Raw genomic sequence first — 27,933 nt, forward strand, 5'->3', positions numbered from 1 at the left:
AGATGGACAGGCAGTATAAACAATGTTTTAAGTATCATATGAAATCGGTACCTGATACGTACTGTATAGCCCATGAACTGTATCAGAATCGGCGGTGAATGATATGACGACCCAAAACAAAAACAAAAACAAAAACAAAACCACACCGACATTTAATCCTAGGCTACAAAGCCCCGTCTGTTTAGTGGATACTTCCACAATATAAATTGAAGCAAAATCTCCGAGAATGAGGAGCCAACAATTACTAAATTAGTCACATTAGCTGCCTAATCAACAACCATCAGAAAGAAAGCGAGTTAACAACTTAAAACAGACCACTAATAAATCTTAGCTGTCCATCCTATCAATGTGGCCTACAGTTACATCCCGAAATTAGACAAGCATAACTCCATTGATCAGACGGATAAAAATCAAATACGGAAACGCTTGTAGCAAACATGGCTGAGAAGGGAGAGGTTTAGATATCCAACTCATGTGTTTCTGGCTCCCAACTCCTTGGGACATGTTTAAGTTCATCGAGTTATGGCAACTTCTATAAATAATTAAAAGACAAATCATTAAATCATCTCTTCTCACATTTACTAAATTTTAACAGCCCTACAAACTATTTCCTGGCAATACATCTCTTCCCAGTGTTCACAGCGTGTGCCAGCTGATGAAAGGTCCAAAGCTACTTGCTTGACAGCCCAAGGAGGACCCCGCATGTTAGCTGAGATGTGGACCATGCATTCTTTCAAGCCCCTTTGATAGGAATTGGGGAAATTAGAAGCATTTACATAATGGTACAAGGTGTTGGCACACAGTTTGTTTCTGTCACGTGTGGTTTGTGCGAGCATGCCAGAATTGATATAACGGCTCGATTCAAATTGAAAAAATTTGACCCCAAACGCCGAAGTAAACAGATATGAATATGAACGTATATGACCAGAATTTGAGAAGATTAGTAGCCTGCTAAGACACTTGTAAAATATTTATAATGATCAGGTGATTGTTGAAGGGTAAGGTTCTTCCTCAGAATGGGTTGTGCCTTACCTTTGCTAAGAAATGACTTTTCAATATACCAATGCAATTAAATAAAATAAAAAACTAACAATTGGTCATTAGAAAGGACTGCAAGAATGCATCTCTTAAAGAACTGCTGATATTGGATAAAGATCAAGTCCAGCGTATGAGCGTAAACCTAAATTACAACTAAAGATTATCTCTATAGATTACTTCTATTGGATTATCGCTACTCTTATAATAAATTGAGATAAAGTAAACTAATAGATTTGATTTTATTTGATTCGATTGGTGTGATATGATATATTTCTCTATTGATTTCTTCTTATATTTATAGATTTATCATAGTTCCCTTCTTCATACATTTCTCTCTTGCAATTCGTCAGTTATGATAGCTGAAGAGTCTCTCTTTAGATCCTTCTTTTTGTTACACTTTTTTCTTTTTATATGTGTCCCTCTTATCGTTCCTCTCCCGCTTGGTCGCTTTCTGCTTCCGGATGCCTATCGGCCACTCATTCCGCTTTTGGATGCCTCTTGTCCGCTCGATCCACTTCCGGACGTCTCTACTGCATCTTTCCTCTCGGCCGCACCTTGTTGGATACCTATTGGCCACTTAGTTTGCTTTTAAATACCTCTCAGTAGCTCCCTGTCTTATCATCCTACCATTTGTGAATCCATAAAAAACACTTCAAGTATTCTTGAATATCTTTAGCATATTATATTTTTCCCTTACTATAACACACGTTCATCCCTAATTCATTATTTAAGGAATAGTCAGAAATAGGGTACGACACAGGGTTATCTTCATTTTCCTTGTGTTGTTACCTTGTCATCGAAGCATTTGTAATCATTACTCCTAAAAGTCTGAATCTTTGTTAGCAAAATAATTAGAACTTTCTTTTTTAAAATTACTTAATGTAATAAAGGATGTGTATGACATTCAACCCGTCAAATATATGCATTTCGACAACCAAATAATCACACGGACCAAAGATCTTTCTAATCAAATTAAATTCTTTATAATTGAAATACCAAGTAAGTTGCACCCACAATTTGTTGTTCTTAAGTGGTGTGTGCGTGTGTGTGTGTATTATTATTATTATTTTTTTTATGGTGTAACTTACCTTATATCTAGATTGGCCAAATTTTTTTATTCTCAACATCATGGCTGATTACATCTATTGAACAGGTTGGATATCATGGAAATATCACAGTGGCCCCAAAATTCTCCACTTTACCACTTTCTAAAGAAAAATGTGCATAGTAGGCATTAGGGTTGTCAACGGGTTGGACCAACCCGGATTTTGAACTCTTTGGGGTCCAGCCATCGGGCCGGCCCTGTAAGTCCTAACCATGATCTGATGGAGCCAGTAGAATGCGCTACCACCTATTTGGTTTTCCAATTTCCTATGAAATACCAAGTAAATGGCCCATCACTATCAGTTCAATTCCAGGTGTCTGCTTGGTTTTCTAATTTCCTATGAAATGCTAAGTAAATAAGTCATCATTGCTAATTCTAGGTGCTCATTTAAATAAGAATTATAGCTCGTAAGTCGAGAGTCAAATACATTTCTTTAAAAAATAAGCGAAGTATATTGTAATCATTACATTTTCATGTTATAAAAAAAACTTCCATTTTTACATGAATTTCCTGGGTGAAATGCTGTAGCTAAATCAACATTGCAGTCAAATATAAATGATGTCACCACACAATTACAATAATAAATAATCATTACTCATGTTGTGATTGGAAAACCAAACAGGCCAAAGGCATTCCTCCACAATATGAAGGGGTGGAGCTAGACACTGAGACAAGCTTGGCACCACTCAGCTTGGTTCGGCCAGCTGCCTACAATGGTTTGGTCAACAGCTCGAGCCAAGTTTGAGTTCGAGCGCCCATACGTGTGTGTGTGTGTGTGTGTGTGTGTGTGTGTGTGTGTGTGTGTTTGTATAAAGAGAGAGAGGGAGAGGAATGCTCACCTGTGCACCCATTCTCGCCAGAATTCATGAGAATTTTTTGAGAACTCATCTCCAGTGATATGCATGCAAAATCTGAACTGTATGTGACGCAGCATCCGTCCCATGAAACCCCCTGACCCAACATTTACCTTGATCCAAAACTTTCATGAGCCATGGCAAAATGAAACAGTTTCCTCCCTTGATTTGCCTTTCTTTTGTCATAGCCCACTTTGGGTAAAAGTTGGGCCTAAGGGTTTCATATGGTGTTGAATCTTGTGGAAGGTTCAGATTTTAGGCTCATATCACGGGAGATGAGTTCTCAAAAAAGTTCTCACAAGTTCTGGTGATAACTGGAGTGAGCATTCCTATATATATATAGGTCGAGCTGAGTTGAGCCAAACCCAACGGAGCTTCGAGTCAAGTCGAGCTCAGCCTGAAATTTTTTCAAACTAGAAAAAAAAAACTCAACTTGGCCCAAACCCAGCTTTCGATCCTATCCAAATAGAGCTGGCCCAAGCCAAGTCGAGCATGTTAACCAAGCTAGCTCGGTTGGTGTCCAGCTCTATGAAGGGTCAGAGTATAACATGGCAATCAAAACCACCGATCTGGTGAGTCCTTCCATGGATGCAATGTGACAAACATCGCCAAGATTTTGAAAATCTTGCAGTAATATCGCAAAATACATCAAATGATATATCACAATATCTTCTAAATCTTGCCAGTAATATATTGCAATTTTTATCATGAAACTAGCATGAACAATAGTAACAGCTTAAGTAATTTGTTATATAAATATTTTTAAATTTGAATTTATTAATCAATTTAAAACAAGTACTTTTATTCTCAGCTAGATTTACCGATATCCCAAGAGAAGCCCAAGATTTGAAAATCTCCCGAGAAATTGCCAGGAAGGAGACGAAAGGGAGGTGAACAATTACATTGATGGTATGAACTAGCCTATTCAATCATTGGACTTGAAGCCGATGGTCCAAAATAAAAATGGGTAATGGTTCACACCCAAAGAAGAAATGTGCAGAAGAGTGAAACAGCTCGGGCCGTGCAATAGTTACAGTTTACGAACCATGTCATAACCAGGACGAAAAGTCCCAACTAAGACCCTGCCACAAATACTGCAGAGAGATGTCCCTAAAGCATTTCAGTGCTACCAGCCATACAATATCCATTCCCCAATGGTCACTTTTATACGCTACTAGAGAACCATCCTCACCATCCAAATTCATCATTGCCTACACTTGTACATATTTGCCCCACCCACCCACACACACATACACAGAAGAAAAGATGATAGTACAATATTCGCCGCTAAATGGTAGGAGCAGCCTTCCCAGTGAATTCCCTGATTTTATTGTGTTTTGGAGAAAATGATCCCACCAGAAACAAACTACACCAACAGCCGCTTCCCACTCTCATTCTTCAAGCCGTCGGGGAGTTGGGGAGACTAATACAGCACAAGCCGTTGGCACAAACAACCTACTACACCGTTAAACACCACTCTCTTCACTTACCCGACGGGAAAAGGACAGAGAATGGGGCCGGCCACAGTGGGAAGATCATAACCACTCCCAGCAGTCGGTGCACCTTACACTGACTTCTCACTGATCTATGTTGCATGGGCATAAATTAAGGATTGATTCTCTCAAGTGGACATCCGGATTGGAAAAGCAAAAAAGAAATGGAAAAGAAAAGCCTCATAATGATTGAAAGGGGGGAAAAACAGAGATTTCTTTATGATGACGATGTACTACTCAAAGGCAACGCACCAAACTTTCTCAAGCCTCCTCAAGCTCGAGGTACTGGGAGTGAGAAGCAGCAAGGAGGGCTGCTCCGATGCCCGAGCCATCATTAGCATGCTCAATGACGATGCTGTCCGAGACCTCGTCTCCAACCAACTCCTTGAGAGTGCTCTGTAAACACTCACTGAATTTGGTGTAGTGCTCAAACAGCCCGCCATCCAAAGCAATCACCGTCCTCTGCTTCTCGCCATCCCTGACGGTGTCCCTTCCCTGCTTCTTCAGGATGCCCAAGATTCCAGCTGCAGCCAGACGGGCCCCACGTGTAGCAACAATGTTGCAGAGCTCTACGATCACTTTTCGCATTTTCAGGGATGTATTAGAGATCTGAAATAAGAACAGGAAACAAAAACGGGGGAGGCATAAGAGGACCTATAATGTCATTACAGGTTAGGAAATGGCATCTGAGACTTATCTTTACATGTGTTGTCATCCTGTGTAAGATAACAGGAGACACATCAAGCTCTTAACGGTTGCATATGCAAACGAGAAGTTATTAATTTCTTCTTGTTTTAACTGCATATGAAAACCATCAAAATTACCGAAAACCCACAAAGGATCCGTTACTCTTGCAGGCAAGAAACCATGGGAGGTGAAGGCACAGGCAAGGATCCATTTAGAAGCTGTCGATGTTAAGAGACTCAAATTCAAGGCGAAGGTTCAGACAGAAAGCAATACCCCCAAAATATCCTTCAGTTTGTTTCCGACTACTCTAAGATCGGGGGAGGTGTCATGATGTATGGCGGACACATCAGGAGTCCTGCATATTTCAAAAACCCAAGTTACCAATTTTAATGAATGTTCTTATATATCTCAAATCCAATGAAAGCTTACATCAAACATGAGACAGAATACACAGGTAGGATGTCTAACAAAAGAGAAGGCCAAGAACTAAACTAAGAAACAGCAACAGTGAGAATGAAAGCATGCAACACAACACAATAAATCATACAACATAGAGATAGGATTTAACACACAGATAGTGAACCCATTCCACCACTCATGTTCATTAGCAAAACTAATATGGTATCATTGGATAATAGCCAATGCTTAATTGAGAAGTCCAATACTAAGTAATGAAAGCAACCCTATGCACAAGGCCAGCTAACTTTTCTTGAGGCAAAAAACGTTAAGTCACCAGAATCCCTACTAATGGAGCCAATCAACAGTTTACATGTCTCAGAAAGCACTCTTCTTCTTTTTTCTTTTCTTTTTAAAATACTTGTGAGGGTCCTCTTAGACACAAGGATAACATAGGGACTTGAAACTAAAGTTGATGAGAAGAAGATGATAGAGCTGAATTAAAGATCCAGTCCCAGTAGTAAGGTCCGTCTCCATCTGAGGACACCTAAGAGTAATATGGCCACATGGATCCTATCCCAACAAGAACATGAATGCTGAAGGAACCTATCCTGGGCACCCGAAAAAGCAGTTTACAAGAACCATTAACATTATAACATACAGCTGATATGTAGTGGGTCCAATCTTTCATCCATATCAGTATATCACTCATCCTCTAGGCATGGATAAATGACCTAACAAGAGTGTCAGATTAAACTGCCATCCATAGATGCAATAGAACATGTTCCAAGGAATCAATCACAGAAACTAATTGGCAGGTGAAAGGTCGACCTACAGCCAAGAACTGAGAGCCCTTCAGCAAGAGCTTAGCTAAGCACTCATGCATGTGCAATAAAGCTCATGTACATGCCACCCGTGCCAGCATGGCACAAGGGTGCAAGATCTAATGCATCCATCAGGTTGGCCCAACCTTTTGCATGTCTTCCCCAGAATAGAATCTGGTCCATCAGCATATGTGCTGCAATATTGGAAACAGGTGGATGGGTTAGAAAACCACAACCAAGTTTTTCAGAGCCATACATTTGTTTTGCAAATTATGGCCCACCTGACCAGTGGATAAACCCGATTCTTGGGACTGGATATCAAAATGGTGGTCCATTCTGATGGATGGTTGGATCTTGGACATACTGTACATGAGCTTTATTGCACATATGTGGGCTTAAGAAAGCTCATTCAGCAATGATAACATTCTCCTCTCCATCCTTCACTGATGAAGAAGGTTGTAATCATTAAAAAAATAATAATAAATAAATAAATAATCTCCATGTCAAATGACCTACTCACAACATTCTTTAACCAGAAGGGTCAGTTGTTAAATCAATGAAATCTCTACTGGCAGTTTACTTCGACAGTTTAACCAGACAAATCCTGTCATATTTTACAATTCACATTTCTCATCTAATGAAGGGAGCTATTATATATTTGAGTTCTTAAAGGTGGTTAAATCCTCTCAAAACCATTTTTCATTCACAGAAAGAACAAAGAGGAGAATCGGAATGCATTTTGCATGACATAAAGATGGGAGCAACCACTACATGAAATGGTTTTATTGATGTTATCAACTGCTTCTGCTCCACTTCGCAAAAGGGTTTTAGTGATGTCATCAACTGCCTCTCGTGTGAGATCACTGAGACATCATCCAAAACCACATTAAGTAGCGCTAGCACCCGATATTTTATGGGGGATGCAAACGCGCACCAGAGTCTTCCCCAAGAATAATAAACCCCTTACAAAATAAAATTTTAACTATTACCAAGCTTCAAAAAATACAATTATGCCAACCCATAAATCATAATTCAAACTGTATACATGCAAAACTCCAATATCAGCTTTTAAATATGTTCAAACAAGGTTTCTTGGTTTTTTTTTATTGAACACCTCGATAGGTGAGCGGTGGCACCGTGTAGCACACAAAGCCTTCCCATACTAAATTATTGCCACTACTATATCAATAACGAAGCAAGACCATAGATTTGATTATTTTCCTTCCACCAGCTCTGACTGGCAAAAGGCGCTCAGGTGCGCTTACAGTCTTATGATAGTTCAGCTGCATATCTGCAGAAGAATGGCATGCAAGGCTTCATTCTATTATAACCTAGATTTGTCTGACTGAAGAACGACTAATCAACAATGAGCAAGCAGAAAATATAAAGATCATGTTTAATCAAATAACAGCATACCTCAGTATGAATGGAACCATAAGTTTTGTTGGAACAGCATCACCAAAAAAGGCAGCTTCTTCTGCCATCTTCAATAAGACTCTGCGCACAATGTCTCCCAAATACATTCCTGAAATTATCTTCTCAAAAATCTGTCGACATTAAAATTATTACTTGATAAGGAATGCCTGCATAATTTTGCAAAAATAGTGCAGACAGATAATAATGCAAACTCCAAATAACCTGCTCTCCAGGGTTCAAACTTTCAGCATCCAATGCTTGATCATATTCTGTAATTGGAAGATGAGACGACCGGAAGTTCCCCCACTCCATATTGATTACCTACAGTGAGATAAGGACATGTTTTATGTAATGGTACAAGCAGAATATTGCGTTGCGTTGTTTATTTATTAATGCCCATTTTCTTTCTCGTTCCATAGTTTCCAACTGCTTTTTCTTTTTTTCCAACTGCTTTCTTTTACCCCAACAAAATTTATATGGGCTGGAAATAAAATAATAAAATAGAAGTGCCATAGTAGCCACTACTGCTGACCATCTCTCCAGATTTGGGTAGAAGACCATGCCATTTCGGAATTGCATGTGCACGCTCAACATATGCAGCATTTGTACCAGTACCCAAGATCACAGCAGCAGCAACATCATTATTGTAGTATCTACCGCCTGCCAGTGTTCCAATGGTATCATTGACCTGCATTCATTTCAGTCCAACCACTTAATAGCTACTCATAAAATGAATTTCAGGTGCCTAACTTGAACAGAACTACTCTTTTTTTTTTCTTTTCTTTTTTGATGAATGCACTTGAACGAAACATCGTAATCACCTTAGCAAATGGATAAATATTTTTTTTTTTAAGGAATAGAGATGCTAGCACTAGAATGCAGATCTTTTCTTCATGAATTAAGGTAAACTTCCCAGCGGAGCTCAAACCAGGAAGTAGAGAAAATTAACTTACAAGTGCTGACACACGCATATCAACACCTCGTCTTTCCATGGCTTTCGTCAGTTCAGCCACCACATCTTCCCCAACCTAGCTTCACAAAGGACCAAAAATGCCCATTCAGAAAACAAAAATGGACCGGAATTTAATCCAGAAAGCTATAACCAAACCATCCAGGCAAGCTGTAAATTGCTCTGCATTAATATACTTATAAAACATATAATATGTTCATTATTTAAACTAATATATAGAGTTAGGGATGGCACTGGGCCTGACTAGGGCCAGGCCGAGGTAGGCCCTGGCCCGGCCTTAGAGTCCTACAACCTGGCCCTAGCCCAGGCCCACGCCCTAATGGGCTAAAGAGGGCCCAGCCCTGGCCTTCACCCTAGAGAGCTGGTCCTGTAAGTTAAAGAAATGAATACATGTTGGTGTACAATTGGTGAATGTGTTTATGAAGCATCATGCTCTTCTAGATAATCAAATTGTTTGCAGCACACCAGTGTCCAATAAGATCATTCATCAACCAAGCGTATGCCCCACCCAATTATAATATATTGTTCAGCATCTAAAGTGGGGTCCATAATTTGGATAGTTTATAACTTGCCTATGTATCATCCATCACACTCTACCAGAGTATCAAAACCTATGTACTATGCTAGCACACAAACTCTATGTATACATATGTACTATACTAGTATATGATCTCTATAGCCTAAGTCATTAGTACCTGTGTACTATATATAGCATCCACTAGGAAAACGGGCTGGGCTAGGCTGGGCAGGCCAGGCTATTCATCATTGGCCCTGGCCCTGGCCAGCCCAAACACCAGGTTACACGGGCTGAGCCTGGCGGCTCGGCCCATTGCCATCCCTATATGGAGTATCGAGCATTTACCATACTATTGTCTAGTACCTCAAGGGTACCATGCCTAAAGACTGTTCTCTGACATAATATAATAGACTTGAAATCGTTAGGCTGTTCAAAATAGATTTGCTTGAATCTTGGTTAGTTATCATTTCACTTATCTAAAATAAAATCTTATATGACCTACAAGGGACAGTCAGTTTCCTTAGTGAGTAAAACAAACATTATAGCTCAAAAAAAAAATATTTCTTGAATTAGTTATTTCGATCTAATTGTTGTGATCACCACAAAAATTTTCTGTACGAAGGCACATGCCTTTATATCGCATTCAAAATCACAAGGTAGTAAATTGAGTTAATCCTTCATATTTTACTAACGACGGAATCTTTAGGAAAGATTGAAAGCACGAACAAAACACATTTCTCCAGAGCAACAACAAGAATTGGAAAAGTTGTCTGGGAGCAATTGTGCATTCCGATGAAACAAACAGGTTTTGATCCATCACTTGAAGATCTTTAAGATCCTCAAAAGTAATCCGCACACAAGCACATGCCTCTATAGTTTACATACAAAATCACGTGATGGCACATGAGTTAGTCCTTTGTATTTCCAGCAGAAACTTTAGAGGGTGTCTGGCACATCGCTTTAAAGGGGATTAGGTGGGAGTGGGCTTTAATATCCCATGGATCATTGCAACGTCCTGTTTGGGACTGGGTTGTGAAGCCTCTTCTTGGAATCCGTGCCTGGGCAAGGGATTTCCGCATTCCTACTTTGGTCGGTGTTATGTGGACCCCACCATGATGTATGTGTTTTATCCACGCCGTCCATCCATTTTGAAATATAACTCTAGGGCTTGATCCCAAAAATGAGGTAGACATAAAACTCAGGTGGACCACACCATGGGAAAACAGTAGTGATTGAATTCCACCATTAAAAACCTCCTAGGGCCAACTGTAATGGTTATTTGACAACTAACCAGTTGATTAGGTCATAAAGACTTGGATGAAGGGAAAGAATTATATCAGCTTGATCCAAAAATTTTGTGGCCCCAAAAAGTTTTATATGGTGGCCGTTCAATCAACACTGTATGGTCCACTTGAGATTTGGATCAAACTCATTTTTGGGCTCTTACTATAAAATGATCTGGAATGGGTGGACGGCATGGATGAAACACATACATCATGGTGGGGCCCACAGAGCACCGACCGGTAGTGGTAGGGTGATTTGCCAATCCGTTTCCATTCCAGATGCCACGCCACGGGATTAAACAACAATCTCTGACACTACGTAATTATTGCATTTTCTTAACTCCATCCCACTTAAACCCATGTAATCCCATGCACCAAACACCCCCTTAGGAATGATTGAAACCTTACACAAAACACATGTTTCTCTGCAGCAACGACGAGAATTGGAGAAGTTGAATGGAAGCAGTTGTGCATACCTATGAGACACAGAGGTTTTGATCCGTAACTCGAAGATCTTTAAGATCCTTAATATGGATCTAATGGGCAGCTGGTAGTGCAACTTTTAGCTAGTGAGGAACTAGGGGTTCAGACTACCAAAATCTGAGATGAAAACAGCTTTCCGTTTTCTTACTTGGTGGATATTAGGCTGCCTAGCATCCAATGAGGCTTTTATGTCCAACAACCGAAATAGAAAGGGAATACTCCTGTGGAGCAAGTGGCATCAGACCACCATTTGACCCACCTCACACTCATAGATGATCTGTGATATCTGGACTAATTTACTGACTGTAAGTGAGATAAACGCATGGGTACATGCATGGGGAAGAACTTCAGCAGAGTTTCCACCTCTCTACGGCACCATTTTGTTCCCATCCTCTAGAGTCATTTGTGTAGGATCCTACTTTGATTGGTGATGCATCTTATCAGTCTTCGGCAAGATGTTTAAGAGTACTTGAAGATAGAAACTTAATTGTCTTTGCCATGTCCAGCATGGAGAAAACCAAAGAAAAAGCCCCTTCAAATTTTATTTTCAATTTCATCTGGAAGTCAATCCATAAACCAATACCAAGTTATATACATAAATGAAGGTAGGCAAACTCAATGCTTGGACTTAACCCAGGTCAATAGGACCTGCCATGTGAGTCATGTAATTTAGTTATTTTATGGTCATAAATAGTACATAAAGGTAACAAAAAATGTGGAATTAATTATAACATTCATGATTCATGTTTAGAATCACATGAAGTGTGATTTGACCTTGGTACGACTAAAGCTTAAATCACGGCTAGTAGAGCACCCATATATGAAAATACATGCAATATTTGGGAGTTTGTGAGCCCCTCGTGAATGTGTTTTATCCTAGAAACAAGTCAACCCTAAAGTTATTCGTCTTCCTCACTCAATTGCAAAGTTCATAGTTCCTCGATTGCCCTAGTAGTGATCAACACTACCATTGCAAGCCCCAAATGAGAAACCGAGAAAGAGATTGAGAAATGATATCAAAATGAGAAAATTAGCTAAAAGAAGCTAGTATGTCATCCGACGATAACATATTATAAAATTACATCTAAATAGTTACTATATTATATTAATATCATACATGCTACATAGGGCCCATTTGCCTTTTCTAACCAAAAAACACAACGCTCAATTTATTTAGGAAAATATATGTAATTGTGTGTGTTATCCATGAACTCTTGTGGAGCACTATATGTTTCTCTCATGTTACGTGTATGTGTGCCTTTTTTGGCTAACACTTGTTGCCCTAAAATCAAGGTATTCCGTAACGGTAATGGTGGTTGTAACAGCCACCGCCATTACCTTTATGATACAAACTGTAACAGCCGTTACAGCCCCCATAATGACCGCTACGGTCTCTCTCTTCTTTTATTAAAAAAAAAACATACATCGGCCCCGTAATAGACCATTATGGGGCCGTTATAGCCTTTACAAGGGAGCATAATGGGCCGTTATGGGTCATTTTTTACATAATGGCCATTATAGACTTTTTTTAAAAAGATAAGAATTTATTGCAAAGGCGGCAAGAACCACCAGAAAGGCTACAAAAAAAAATTACAACATCCCCCAACAAAAAGAAAACCCCAACAAACAAATTACGACACCCAATCACGAAAGAGAACCAGGTTCTTAGAGAAAACCAAAGCCAAGGAAACACTCGATTATTTCTCTCAACCCAAACCACCCAAAGAATGACCATCAAAACAGAGCGTCATTTCCTTTTGCCCAAACTACCACCTAGATCTAAATACCACACACACAGCAGATAATCAATCGATGATGGCATCACCCAGGAGACATCCACCAGGCGTAACACACTCCACCAAATATTGAAGGAGGACAGACAATGGCAAAGCAGATGGTCCACAAATTCTTCATCTTTACGGCACATAGGACACATTGGGAAGAATTCTATTTCTACTTGCAAGCCAGCCAAATGCCGCCACCTTTGGAGGAAAAAAAAATAGGCCCAAAACGGTCATTACGACCTCGTAACGTGTAATAGTTGCCACCGTTACCTTTACATAACAGCCTTTACGGCAAACCATGCCTAAAACTCTCTCTCTCTCTCTCTCTCTCTCTCTCTCTCTCTCTCTCTCTCTCGTCTCCTAACTTTGCCACTCTCTCTCACACTATTACTCTTGTTCTTTCTAAAAATGGCATCAATAAAATTTATACATTATTTTTCACATTTGTGTATATGCATTCATTTGAGTAGTTGTTAGTTGACTTGTTATGATCTAATAGTCTAATAAAACCATATTTAGAAGACCCAAAAAAACAATCACCTTGAGTCGCACAAGATCGCTTTTATATATATATATATATATATATTCATTTTTCCTTAAAATTTTCATTTTTTAAACAAAAAATTGTTTGGGGGTTTGTGCCATTGCATATGGCTATATGAGATTATGCCATCACATAAACACGCAACCCCCTTGCGTCGCACGAGATCGCTTATGCCATTTGACAACACTACTTTTAACCATTGTGAACTTTCACCTATTGTGCAATATTACACGTGTATCTTTGAGAATATTTTGCATGTGAATGGTGGTTTGGTGGCTCAAACAGTTGTTGAGTTTGGCCATGCCCTTTTATTTAAAGAGAATATTTAATAGACCACGAAAGCACAATCTAAAAACAAGCAAATGTGTGCTTGCTATGCTTGGAAGATGTTGAATCTGTTAGCCATCTTTTCCTCCATTGCTCATTCTCTTCTAATATCTGGAGAAGAGTTTTAGTTTTCACCGGACTTGTTTGGGTTATGCCTTCCTCGATATATAGTCTTCTTTGTTCCTAGCATGTGGAATTTTGAGGAGTGATTGGTAGGGGAAAAGAAGTAGAGAATCCTCTTTCTCCCTGTCCTTTAGGCTGTGTGGGCAGAGATGAATAATCGCTGCTTTTGAAATCTGAAGGTCTCCTTAGCCGAGGTGTTTAATAGGGTTCTCCCATTATTCAAAGACTTGGCTCATTGGTAATGCGGGGGCATTTTCACACTGGACTCGAGTAGGGTGGCCTATGGGATGCACGGGCACACTCAGGGTGGGTGGCCCGTACAATCCATGTGAGGCGAGTGGCTCATGTGAGGCAGAACTCATGGATTTGGGACACACGAGGAGGGTTCGGCCGAGGACCTAACCCATGAATTTGGAGCCCGGGCTATGAGATAAAGGGATTAATTCGCCATGCTCTATCAGTTCGATCTTTTAAAGCAAGTGGTTAATTGTCCTGCATCAAATTGGTATCAGAGCGGGAAGTCTCGTGTTCAAGACTCCTCACCGAGGGTGATTAATACGGGGTCATTTTCACACCGGGCTCGAGTGGGGTGGCCTATGGGATACAAGGGCACACTCGGGGTGGGTGGCCAATAGAACCCATGGATTTGGGGCCCGTGTGAGGCGGGTGGCTCATGTGAGGTGGAACTCATGGATTTAGGACCCACGATGAGGGTTCGGCCAAGGACCTAACCCATGGATATGGGGCCTGCGCTATGAGATAATTGGATTAATTTGTCATGCTCAATCAGTTCGAGCTTTTAGAGCAAGTGGTTAATTGTCCTGCATCACTTGAATTCTTCTAGGTTTTTAGGGTTTTTGTCAGTCATGGGACTGATTTTGTTGTATTTTTAGCCTTTGTTGTTTCTTGTTTTATTTTTGTTTTTGTTTTTCCTTGTTGTTTTTTACTATTTCTGTTCTTTGTTTCTAGCCCTGCCTAATAAAATTCTTCATCTTTCCAAAAAAAAAAAAAAAAACAAAGAGAGATCTTGTATCTTGATATGTTGCCTTCAAGGGGGAGTGGTAGCCCATGCTAATTGCCATGATCCTCTACATGTCTTCCAAGCTAGTCAAGATCAATATCCATGCTCCAACTTAAGGGAGTGTTGGAAAATATATGCAAATGTGTGTGCTATGTTAACCATGTAATCTTGTGGAGCACTATATGTTTCTCTCATGTTAATGTGTGTGTGTTAGTCTTTTGGGCTAATGCTTAATTTGTCGCCTAAGACTTTTCTCCAACTTTTTCTTCCCTCTTCCCCTTCAATATCTCTACTTTCTACTATTTAGTGTTTGTGTTTGGCAAGACCTCTTACCAAGACCTTATAACAAAGCAACACAATGTGCCATGACTCAATCAGGCTTAAATAGTTGAGTCATCGTGTCATGAAAAATCTTGAAAGAACCCAAAAGTCGAGTCGATTTCATAGCCTCATAGGTCCAAACCTTTTTGACTTGGTGTTGCACAAAAATAGGGTCAACTTGATAGACTAATTTCTTACAGGAAAGTCCATGCAGCCATGTCTAGTTTTTTGCTGCCATATCTAGGTAACATAGCATTTTACTAAGCCTTAAATGGTAAGGTGTCATTTCCTGATTCTTCTAGATGATAAGATACACTACACCCTATACAATTATGACCCAAGGGCTTCGCTGAATGCGTTCGATCTATACTATGGCTTTTGGCGCATTGGCTAGGTTCTTAACATTTGGCATCTGAGCCAACACCTAGCTTTTTGTTCAAGTCATGAGAAGGTAATCCATGGAAAGGGCAACCTGGACCAAGAGTGAAAGCCACTAAAAGGTAGAAAGGGCTACTTTTTAGTAGAAAGGGCTACTTGGACATAGGCTGGAGTAAGAGCCACCGCAAAATGCCCATTTCAGACATCGTCTACAAAGTGGTGGGGTGCATTCCCATCCCCAATGGTTTGAGAGCTTAGCACGATGCGTTCCATCAAACCTAGGGCTTTTGGCATATTGGTCAAGTTCTTAACATATAGCTTGTTTATTCCGCTGATATCTTCTCAAAGATGCTTTCCTGTCGCTTTTTTATTGTTGGAAAATAAAAAGGCAAACAATTGGACATACTGACAACTGACATGTGGCAAACAATTGGACATATTGACAACTGACATGTTGCACCTAGTGTTTCCACATTTGTTTGGGCTTTGGTTTGTACTATCATTGTGGCCTTGGAGTAGAATCTCTACTAGTTCCATCTGTGGTCATTTGTCAGGTGGTAATATCCTGCAGCTATACATCATCAACAATAAAAATGTCCTCCACAGCATCATAGCCTTGGCACAACTATCTGAGGTCTGATTTACTTTCCGATCTTCCTTTCATCCTCTTTTCAGGTCCTTAATCCTTTCAAACTTCTCCTAGTTTTCAGAGCCATATCTAATATTTCATGGCACATGACCAAGTTAACTATGATGATCTCTTTCTAAATTCCATCTTTCCTAGTCTTCCCACACATCCATCTCAACGGCATCATCTCTGCAAGACTCTCTGCTCCTGCTGCTTAGTAACAGTCGAATGCTCAATATAGCATAGCCAATCAATAAGCAGTCTTATAAACATTTCCCTCCCAAGTTCCATTGGCACTCCATCCCTCTAGTTCTTAAATATTGAATAAAAAGGGGAAAGAACAATGTTATCTTTCAACAGAGGGGAAAAAAAAAAAGCACAGTTTTTTATGTTTGTCATATAAATGAACAATAAGCAATCTATTTTGCACCTACAATGGCTCCTTCTTACACATAATACAAACTTTACATGAAGATGATGCTTGCCCTTTCGGAAGTGTTGCGCTACACAGAAATCAGAAATAAAAGAAAACATGATGATAGCAGCTTAGTTTGAGTTTTGTGAAAAAATGCCAGATATTATTAAACATACCAAAGAGACTTGATGCTGACCCCAATTAGTAGGGATAAGGCTTAGATGATGATGATCATTACCCAAGAGACTTGATCAATATTAAAGAACATTAGTGGTATAAAGGTAATCAAACTTAACCGCATCATCGATAGAGAAGCCTTTCGTCCACTTTATAAGGGTGCCAGAAGTGATTGAAAGTTGTCTCACTGGAAAAGAAAATGTAAAACCAAGTTCCCTCTGCCTGCCAACAGAAAGATGAAAACCTTCACCCTCTGTTTCGACAAATTTTGCTAGCTTCTCAGCAATGTAATCAAATAGTTCCTGAAATCGTAATAATTTTTAAATAGTTAGAAACAGGCAGTTTGAATCTGAAACAGCAGGTTCTACAGTAGTTTGAACTAGAAGGCTTTTGACACTTACGTGTGAACTTCCAGTCATCAAATGAGGGGGAATAGACAACTCCTCAAACTCCTGTTTAACGACACGGCCTTCCCTACCACCCAGCTGTACACGAATCACGCGGAAGTTTGTACCACCAAGATCCAACGCATAAAATACTCCATTTTCATCCCTAGAACAAAAATAATAATAGGGAAAAAAATGTCTGTAAGTTTTCTAGGGTTGGGAAAGTGGGATTTGGGTTTAAATGCAGTTTTATTGACATAAAATTCCGAAAAGTAATATACTACTCATCATCCCTTTTCACTTGGGTGTGATAACAAATAGATAGCTCTAGTTAGATTTTCCCAGAACACTGCAACTAGATGAAAGAACAACTTGCACAAACCATCACTCATATCAGAATAGGTAATTCCAAATCCTGCATATAAGAGATTTCCAAGGACCTAAAAGAATTGAAGGACTTAACCAAGTGACAAACATAGAACAATTAAATCAACTAATGTCCTAGAAATGGTGGATTTCTGGATCCATTGTAGGCTTTAACTTTAGATGGTATGGTGCAGTCAATTCAACCAATTACAGAGACACAGTTCAATAGCTAACTCTTTGATTGTAATCAACCTATTTGACATACCATAAGATGGCGATTGATTGTAATAAACCTATGTCATAGTTTATTACATTGTGCCTGTCTGAGTTTTGTGCTCTGGTAGCCAGAGTCCCCAGCCTAGATAAAGGTGGGGTGTTGGGTCAGGTTGGCAGCTGGCATAAAACTAATGCCATAACTTTCATCATGAATCCAAACAACCATTGATAGAGTGGAATGGTGGAACAGGATTCATGTAGTGGACCCCAATTAATTGGTATAAGGCTTAAAAGGATAATGCTGATGAATCATAGTTCAATAGATTCGATGATATTTGACAACGTACGGGTTCCTTTGGGAGCTCCACAAAATTGAAATGACGGTCCTTCAATAATCCAGCCTCTTTTAGAAATCATTGCCAGGTTGGAGAAAGGTCAGGAAATGGGATTGGATTAGGAAACCAAACAAGTTAGACTACTTACGAGAGTTCTTAAAGAGACTGGGAATCCCTTTGATAAAGAGAGGTAAGAGCTGGACGTACTGCTTTAATGTACAGAACAATTTTATTCGTTGAGTAAAAATGACTGTGTTTTGAGAACAAGAAGCTTTGGTTGATCTTTGGTTTCACTCAGATATCTGCTGCAGCAGACATGCACAGTATGGTCGTGGTGTGCCGTAACGGCCGTTATGCGGCCGTAAAGGCCGTCATGTAAAGGTAACAGTGGCAGCCATTACATATTACAGGATCAAAAAGGCCGTAATGGCCGTTATGGAAAAAATGACCCATAAAGGCCATTACAGCCCCTGTAACGGCCTGTTATGCCCCTCATAAAGGTCGTAATGGTCCATGATTAGGCCAATACAGGTTTTTCAAGTTTTTTGTTCAATAAAAATAATTATTAAAAAAACAAAAAACCAAAAAAAAAAAAACCGTAACAGCCGTTATGGGGGCCATAACAGCCGTTATAGCCCGTGTCATAAAGGTAATGGTGGTGGCCGTTACGGACACCGTTACCATTACAGAATATCTTGAGTACAGTACTTCAGTACTGTCTCTTTCTTTTCTCCTCTATTTGCAATGGTTGTCCCTCAGACCAGGATTATGCCTCTTATTATGGTTTCCTTTTATATACTTGCATGTTTGTGCAGTTTTACATTTCCATTGTGCTAAGATACCAACTTCTGACAACAAAAGCCACACATATCCAGCATCATGCTCTTTGACACATGTTGTATCTTGTAACCTGAGATCAGATATATAAAGCATGATTTTTATTTTTTCCATCAAATACAAGTGATGAAGTTCATGATTTTAAAAAAGCCTAAGAACCAGAAATCTGATACAGTGTGGACACCAATATCTGCGTGGGTGGTCAACTTCATACAACGGTATTTGAGGACTAACGACATATGAAGGAGCTGACAGGTACAATCTGGATCACCATAAAAACAACATAAAAGAACCAAGTGATTGTCCATAAATAGTTCTCCTTTTTTAAGAAGAGAAGAATTCTTTACGATAACACACACACACACACACACACACACACACACACACACACACACACACACACGTATAGTGATCTCCTGCGAACCAGACCGCAGGAGATCTCACATGCGAGCGAACATGGGGGCGGCTCATGTGGGCCCCACCATGTGTGTTTCCAAAATCCACTCCAGCAGAATGGAAATTCAGTCATACGGTTCGCAAACCAGGCAGATTCATGACTCAGGTGGGCCACACAGAGAAACTGTTGGAAGGGAGACGCTTACCCTTGATTTTTACGCTGCCCCCCGTGACCTTTATGTACAATCCACTCAACCATCAATTGCATCATCCATTCCCATGTCCAGGGCCCAATAATCAGGTTGACCCGCGATTTAGGTAGGCCATACGAAATGAAATAGTTGGGAGAGGGACGTCCACCATTGACTTTTTACAGGACCCACTGTGATGAATATGTGAAATCAACTCCAAACATCAGCTGCCTTGTGAAAAGTTTACCTGATGCCCAAAAATTAAGCACATCTGTGATTTATATGGGCCATACTTAGTGAAACAGTTTGGATGGCGGGCGTCCCCCTGCATATTGTTTCCACTCGTGTGGCCCAACTGAATCATGGATGCACATCTGATGGTCAAAGTGGATTTCACATACACATCAAGGTGTGGACCACCTGAGCCCAGCCCGACTTTGCTTGCACGTAAGTTTTCATGCAAGACTCATGTGTGTCTGTGTGCGCGCTCATCATTTACATCAAATATATGCATTTGTTTCATACTATTAAAGCTGTAATTTTATTTGCCAAATATTGTAAAGAATAACCACCACTACGCCTGTCCTCCTTCATTTCTAGTCAAATTTATTGAAGTTTTAATTCTGTTTGCAGAAGAAACTCCAAAAATCTCCAACTCTTTGCGAAATTCAAGTTTGTAAAAACAAATGTAAAGAAACTGCCTCATAAAGCAAATACAATAGTTCTAGTCGATCTTTCTTGTTCCTGGGAAGGAGAGTCTTCATCAAATGAGCAAAGAGAGTATACAAAGCAAGAGAATACACTCTCTAGTCTTCAAGGCGATGACAGAGTATGTAATGCAGGGGCATTTTCACACCTGGCTCGAGTGGGGTCACCCGTGGGATACGAGGGCACGCTCGAGGTGGGCGGAGCCCACGAGGGAGGTCTCGTGTTCGAGACTCCTCACCGGGGGTGATTAATGCGCATTTCACACCGGGCTTGAGTGGGGTAGCCCGTGAGATGCAGGGACACACTCGGGGTGGGCGGCCCATGTGATTTAGGGCCCACGAGGGGGGTTCAGCCGAGGTCCTAACCCATGAGATGTAGGGCCTGGGCTATGAGATAAAGGGATTAATTCGCCATACTCTAACAGTTCGAGCTTTTAGAGCAAGTGGTTAATTGTTCTGCATCAAATTGGTATCAGAGCGGGAGGTCTCCTGTTTGAGACTCCTCACCGGGGGTGATTAATGCAATGGCCAGGGTGTGCCAAATCGGTTACGTATCAGCCGTATCGGCCGATCGGCCGATACGATTTTTTGTACCCGTATCGGCCGATACGGCCGTAACGGTAACTTTTTTTTTTCATTTTTAGCTCATTTTTTGCTGTTTTTTTGAAACCTCTTGCTTCCAAACTGTTTTTCACTCCTTATACTACTAATTTCGACCAACCTTAGCTAGGTATTTGAGATAAAAACACATTATATCACAGATTTTTTTGAATCAAAGCTCGGTGGGCCATTTTTCAGAAATTCGTCAAAAATAGGTATTTATACTTTTTTTAATACGTTTTGTTGTTTTAATCATGTCATATGATGTGTTAATCATAGTAGAACATGTTAATGTACATTTTACAGATTTGGGGTGCCATTTAATAATTTTTTAATATTTTTTTCTATTTACGCATGAATTTTGGCCCCTTTTTTTAAAATTCAAAAAATCAAATTTTAATGGTTCTTTTGCTGTTTTAATCATGCCATTTGATGTGTTAATCATAGTAGAACATGTTAATGTGCATTTTACAGATTTGGGGTGCCATTTTATATATTTTTTATATTTTTTTCTATTTACGCATTTATTTTGGCCCTTTTTTCGAAAATTCGAAAAATCATTTTTTAATGATTCTTTTGCTATTTTAATGATGCCATATGATGTGTTAATCATAGTAGAACATGTTAATATGTATTTTACAGATTTGGGGTGCCATTTTATATATTTTTTATATTTTTTTCTATTTACGCATTTATTTCGGCCCTTTTTTTGAAAATTCGAAAAATCATTTTTTAATGATTCTTTTGCTGTTTTAATGATGTCATATGATGTGTTAATCATAGTAGAACATGTTAATATGCATTTTACATATTTGGGGTGCCATTTTATATTTTTTTTATATTTTTTTCTATTTACGCATTTATTTCGGCCCTATTTTTGAAAATTCGAAAAATCATTTTTTAATGATTCTTTTGCTGTTTTAATGATGTCATATGATGTGTTAATCATAGTAGAACATGTTAATGTGCATTTTACATATTTGGGGTGCCATTTTATATTTTTTTTTCTATTTACGCATGAATTTTGGCCCTCAAAAATAATTGCAAACACCTAAATGTAAGATATTTTCATATTACATTCATTCTAATATATCTATCATTGATAGTAGATAGTTAGAAAATTAAATATATGAATTTTGTAGTCAAATTCAGGTTATCTGGTTCATAAATTCATCAGACAGTCCGATACAACTTCTCACCAAAGAGTGGACCGTTACACCACCATAAACATGTTCCAATTTATAAATGAATGCATATTTGGAATGCTTAGAATATTCCGGATTTAATCCATATTTTTTCATATTTTTTTGACAAAAAAAAAAATTTGCACCGTTACGGGCCGTTACGCCCCCGTATCCGTATCGGTTTTGGAGGTCACCGTTACGCCAACCGATACCGATACGGGACACCTTGGCAATGGCATTTTCACACCGGGCTCGAGTGGGGTCACATGTAGGATGCAGAGGCATACTCGGAGTGGGCGGGGCCCACGGGGGAAGTCTCATGTTCAAGACTCCTCATCGGAGGTGATTAATGCGCATTTCACACCGGGCTCGAGTGGGGTAGCCTGTGGGATGCGGGGACACACTTGGGGTGGGCGGCCCATGTGATTTAGGGCCCATGAGGGGGGTCAAATTGCCAATTATACCTACATATCATCACATTCTTAACAGTTCCATCCAAATTTCACCATTATACTGAAACAAGGAACTGCCAAAATGTGGACTATAAAGAAATTCCATCCATTCAACAAAAATGCAACATCCAATTTGGTTAATCAGTCCACATGCAAGGTCATTGCCTACCCCAAGTACCAACATCCAAAGTGCCCTAAATTAATAAGTTCCAATCATCCCAACAAAAGACATTAACCAAGGAAACTACCCAATATTGAAACAACAAAAACCAAGATTTAAATAGTTAAGAGAAATATAAAAGAAGTCATGAATCACTGAGCGGCCCCTCACATGTGGCGGTGGAATACATGTTAGAGATCCGTGCATACTGCACACTTGTCAAATCTGGGCCATTCATCAAGAAGGATGCATTGTGAATATGCCCTATACCAAAAATATGGGTAGTACAATCATCAAATGAGTCACACATTTATGTTGAATTTTTACCAATGGACTTTTTTTCTTCTGACACCCATTTGTTGTCATAAAAGTTTCACCAACCTGATTTGAGGACCAACATTACTTTTGGTCGATGGCATGTTCGCGGTGTACCCTACTTGTACCTGATGAATGGTCTGGATCTCCAAGACTACATACACATGCACAATCTCTGACACAAAGGGGCAGCCCACTGAATCATGAACCCAAAATACATGAAATCCAATGAGGAAAGAACGAAAGAAAACACCAAAGGGTATAGCTGAAGCACCAAGAAAACGAGAAAGAACAAACAAAAGATAAGGATATGAGAAAGATAAACACAATGAAGCTCCAAATATAGGGGTGCAAAAGCAGTAAATCAACTAAAGCCAAAAAAAAAAAAAAAAAATCATTAAGAAATTAATGGAAAATTCTATTTCTTAAGGGGCGAGGAGAGGTTTGCTAAGCCGCATGCGTGTACCAGGCACCTCATGTACACACCACCATGTGTGCTACAAGATCCAATCCACCCATCAAGGTGTCCCACTATGTAGATTTGCAGGCGCAAGAATCAGGTCAACCACTAATCAGTTGGGTGGTAGATCACAAAACAAACTGAAGAATTACCCTCATTAAGCATTTTCTCTCAAATTTCCCTGTCTGCTTTCTTTCCCTCTTTTAAGTGTCCAAAATCTGTCATTGACCACATTGATAGATTATGAAGAGATTCCTCTGGGAAGGGGGTGATGAGGGTAAGAAATTCCACCTTTTGAACCGGTATGAGGTCTACCAACCTATTCAAGAAAGGGGAGAGAGTACCAGACAATTAGGCTATGTTAATAAAGCTCTTCTTGGTAAGTGGGTCTGGCGCTAGGGGTTGGAGGAGTCCAGTCTTTGGAGAAATTTTATCAAAGCCAAGTACGGCTCTTCCCTCGAAGTCTAGTGCACTAGGGATTCCTCCCTCTAGAGGGCTTCTTTCTTACGGAAATCAATGGCAGTGGTGGCCCCTGTTATTTTTGTTAGTTTTAAATTCTTCGTTGGAGAGGGAAAAAGAGTTAGATTTTGGGGCAATGTTTGGCATGGTGACATTCCTTTGGACAGCACCTTTCTAGGGCGACTTTGTTTATTAGGGAGTGGATCCCATGTTTGTTTAGTAGGGTTTGGGTACCTGTTTGCATAGTTTTTTCTACTTTTCTTTTTTCTCTTTTGTTGCTTGCTTGTGCAGTTCTCTTCTTTTTGGCTATTCTAGCCCTAATAATATTTCCATCTTTCCAAAAAAAACTGAAGAAAATTTGGCTGAAGTTTCTAAGCCGTTGAAATGTTTCTTACACAGTGGCCCACCTGATGAGTAAACCAGCCTGATTTTTGGCTAACAACATCTTCAAGGTCCAACACACTTTGCGGAGAGCTTTGATATTGCACCTGTTTTCCATGCTGAGATGTGGGGTGGTATGCAGATGGTATAACGTGTACACACTTGGGAGCCCGACAAACCTTGGAGATACGATATTTACACCATGTTTTCCAGCACAACCATTTTCTCTAGCTTCCAATTCAACAGTGGTAGTACTAAATACTCTACCACCAACATTAGAAAGAAAGGGATGTATGAATAAAAATGAGGTGCGAATAGACATAATCAAACACCCAAACTTATGTGTGGTTTTTTTTTTTTTTTTTTTTTTTTTTTTTTTACGACACAGGGTGTCCCTACCCCTCTTGAGGCGAGACTATTCCATGCGGATTCACACAATCGCACGCAATCACCAAACTTATGTACGATTTAGTTATCATTTAATTGATTGAGGGGGCAGGATTCACCAAAAAGCCTATTTCCTCATCGTTAAAAAGAAAAAGAAAGAAAGAAAGAAAGAAAAAAGAAAAAAAAAAAGAAGGAAGAATTAGAAAATTAAAAAGAGAATTCCACAATATCAAGGAAAAAACATAATCAATAACCCTTTGGATTTATTCTAACCCTGACTCACCTTTACTAGACCCAGTTGTGTTGGGACACTTGTAGGGACCAATCAGTCAATCTAGACAGCTATTAGGTCATCATACAGTTCAAATTCAAGGTATTCCATAACAATAACAGTGGCCGTAATGGCCGCCACCGTTACCTTTACGATACAGGGTGTAACAGCCGTTATAGGGGCCATTACAATCTTTTTTCTTTAATTGAAAAAAAAAAAACAAAAACTGAAAAGCCTGCATCGACCCCGTAATGGACCGTTACGGGGCCATTACAACCTTTACGGGAGGCGTAACAGGTTGTTACAGGAGCTATAAGGACCATTACGGTTCATTATTCCCATAACAGCCATCACGGGTTTGCTCCCTATAGGTGTGGGTTCAACTCCCCTCCTCAGCATTACACAATACACATTGTTGAAGGTGATTGTGTGTATCCTTAAGGAATAGTCTCACCTCAAAAGGGGTTGGGAAACCCTGTGTCGTTAAAAAAACATATATATCTATAACAGCCATTACAACCCTGTAACGTGTAATGGTTGCCACTGTTACATTTATATAACAGCATTTATGGCCCCGTAACAGCCTTTACCGCAAACCATGACTTCAATGGAAAATATGTGAAAATAAAATTGATCAGATGATCCAGTCCATCCGCCTTAAGTTTATAGCCATTCGTTTTACAAGCCATGGACTGGATGGTTAAGGTGGCCTGATAGATGTGATTCTTTACAACCATAAGCAATCGATGATGATCAAAAGGACGGCTCAAACTATAGATTACGGCCAATTTTTCTATTAGTGATCTTGAGCATCCGTCTTATAGGCTATTGATTGGACAATTAGAACCATCCAGTCAGTGTGATTTTTGCATGGTAGCTATCAAAGTTTGCTGAACCTAATGGACAGTTCAGACAATTCAATTGGGCCATCCAATTAGCGGGATGCAGCTAGGAGCACCACAGCTTATACAAATTTTAAGTTGCAAGCACTTGAAAAGAGTTTCAAGTGTCAACTGCTTACATGCGATTCTGTTTAGCTTTTAAGTGGTGTAGTGTGTGTTTGGCTGACTTGCAAGTTGTTTACAATGTATAAAATGGGTATTTGCACCAAATAGAGCTTGGGGTGGTAAATCCTGCCAAAGTCTGCAAGTTACATAAAAGGCGGTATTTTTGTGCACATGCTGGACGGATTGAATGTCCTACACCCATCGCAGTGAGCCCCACACCCAATCTGGAAGGCTTTTAATGGTCAACATCCCATCCCAAATGTTCCCTCTTGTGCGCCCATTCGACGATCAAGCAGGTTATTTTTTGGGGCTGTTGGAGAGCATCAAGGGATGCGCATGATGAACAGATTGGATGTACTGTACACATCGCGGTAGGCCCTAGATATCATGCCCCACATATCATGAGTGTATATCAAACATTTTGTTCTACTACTTATAATGCTTAGCGTGTCTCAAACATTTTGTTCTACCACCCATAAAGCCTTTTTCGGTTGTAATTTGTAAACACTATACCTATAGGGCAAATTTTGCCATTGCTTCCAAAAATGATAAAATAAAAATAGAGAAGGGGGGGAGTTTATCTCTTAATTGCGTACACCAGGCAAATTTTGCCATCGCTTCCAAAAATAAAATAAAATTAGAGAGAGAGAGGCAAATTTTTCTATGCGAACACTTGCCTGTAAATCCTTTTAAGGATTTTTACCTGCATCCAAATGACTCCTCAAAGAATCAGAAAATTTGTGGGAAAAAAAATCAGAGAATCAGAAAATTTAAAAGAAAAGAGGAAACATGCTTTCCTCTCAATCAGCAAGTTCAAGTTATCAAAAAGGGTAATTGGAACTTCCACCAACAAAGTTGTTAATTCCAGCCCCTGAAGTGGAAGTTGGTCATTGGCCCATTTCAGGAATTGATAAAAACACTCAAAGAATAGAAACACAACATACCCTAGTGGGGGGAAATATCAAATTTTGAGTGTGAAAATATCATCCCACCACACCAAAAAAACACTACCATGTAAAAGAAGAAAGAAAAGAAAAAAATGAAAACAGGAACAGGAACAATTAAAATGAAAGAACATCAACGTAAGAAAATTTCCGTACCCCGTCGGCAGATTGTCCACATAGCTTATCAGCATCTTGAGCTTGCTCCCGCCCTCGGACGCCAGCCCAGCGTGCATCTCCACCGTCATCGCATCCGCCACTTGTCTCAGCTTCACGATCGGCGTCCCGCATTTCTCCTCGAATTCCTTCAGTATTGCCATCGCGCGGCCCCACCTGCCCGAGCTACGCATCCGGTGCCGCACGATCAGCGCGGCCACTGCGCACGCGGTGGCAGCGCACACGACCGCCGCTCCGACAGCCACCTTCCCCATCCGAGATTTTGAAAACAAAGCCCTATCTCAAAACCCTAGCTTTTCGTCTTGAAGCGTGGAGATCCGCTATTGCCCCTGCCAGAAACTGAAATTGCGGGTTTCTTGATTGGCGAGTTTCAGAAATGTATAGGGATCTGAAGAAGAAATATTGGATCGAAAGGGGTTTTAATGGAAAATCGAAGAATCAGAGAACGAGAAAAATGGAAGGTAGGAACTTTTTCAGAATTCTGTTTTTCTTTTTCTTTTTTTTCTTTTATTTTCTTCTTCCTCTGCTTCTTCCCTTTCGTTTTCTGGTAGTCTTATAGAGAAGGTGCATCGTAAGGTTGAAGAAATGCCCGGAGTATGTTTCAAATTAACGAAAATAACCCCATGGGTTTCAAAATGAATGCGAGATTGAATTGGATGAGGGATGCACTTCCCATAATCCATAGGAAAAAAAAAAAAAAACTTAATACTCTGGAAGAATATGATGGGTGATACGCAGGCATTTAGAAATCACCAATAACTTGCATTTTGAAAATGCAAGTGATTTAAATAAAACCTTCCAACTCGTGAGCACCAATTTAGTTGTATCATAATCCAAAAGGTTAGGCTTATTTAATTATCTAAATAATAGATTGAAACATATTTATTGGACGGTTCAGAGTGAAAAATATCCAATGGTCTT

General features: G+C 39.7%; 1 protein-coding gene across 2 annotated transcripts; it reads right to left on the reverse strand.

The window, feature by feature from the left end:
* Positions 1-3,873: 3,873 nt before the first annotated feature.
* LOC131258238 (hexokinase-1-like) lies at positions 3,874-27,592 on the reverse strand. 2 transcript variants are annotated; one of them, XM_058259411.1, is made up of 9 exons: positions 26,995-27,588; positions 17,186-17,336; positions 16,904-17,086; positions 8,767-8,841; positions 8,346-8,501; positions 8,036-8,134; positions 7,814-7,944; positions 5,451-5,532; positions 3,874-5,099 (listed from the first exon to the last, which is right to left on the reverse strand). In XM_058259411.1, the coding sequence occupies exons 1-9, from the start codon at positions 27,264-27,266 to the stop codon at positions 4,752-4,754; spliced, it is 1,497 nt and encodes a 498-aa protein (XP_058115394.1). In that variant the 5' UTR covers positions 27,267-27,588; the 3' UTR covers positions 3,874-4,751. The 2 variants fall into 2 exon arrangements, with proteins under 2 accessions (XP_058115394.1, XP_058115398.1); XM_058259415.1 differs by lacking the exon at positions 8,346-8,501 and having other exon boundaries at positions 26,995-27,592.
* Between the last annotated feature and the right edge of the window lie 341 nt (positions 27,593-27,933).

The sequence above is a fragment of the Magnolia sinica genome, chromosome 1 (assembly GCF_029962835.1).
Source record: "Magnolia sinica isolate HGM2019 chromosome 1, MsV1, whole genome shotgun sequence".
Classification (NCBI taxonomy): domain Eukaryota; kingdom Viridiplantae; phylum Streptophyta; class Magnoliopsida; order Magnoliales; family Magnoliaceae; genus Magnolia; species Magnolia sinica.

Coding starts and splice junctions, on each gene's coding strand:
- LOC131258238 (XM_058259411.1), bottom strand. CDS start 27,266: ATGGGGAAGGTGGCTGTCGGAGCGGCGGTCGTGTGCGCTGCCACCGCG. Junction 8,135..8,345: donor TACCCAAATCTGGAGAGATG/GTCAGCAGTAGT, acceptor ATCTCACTGTAG/GTAATCAATATGGAGTGGGG. Junction 7,945..8,035: donor GTTTGAACCCTGGAGAGCAG/GTTATTTGGAGT, acceptor TAATGTCGACAG/ATTTTTGAGAAGATAATTTC.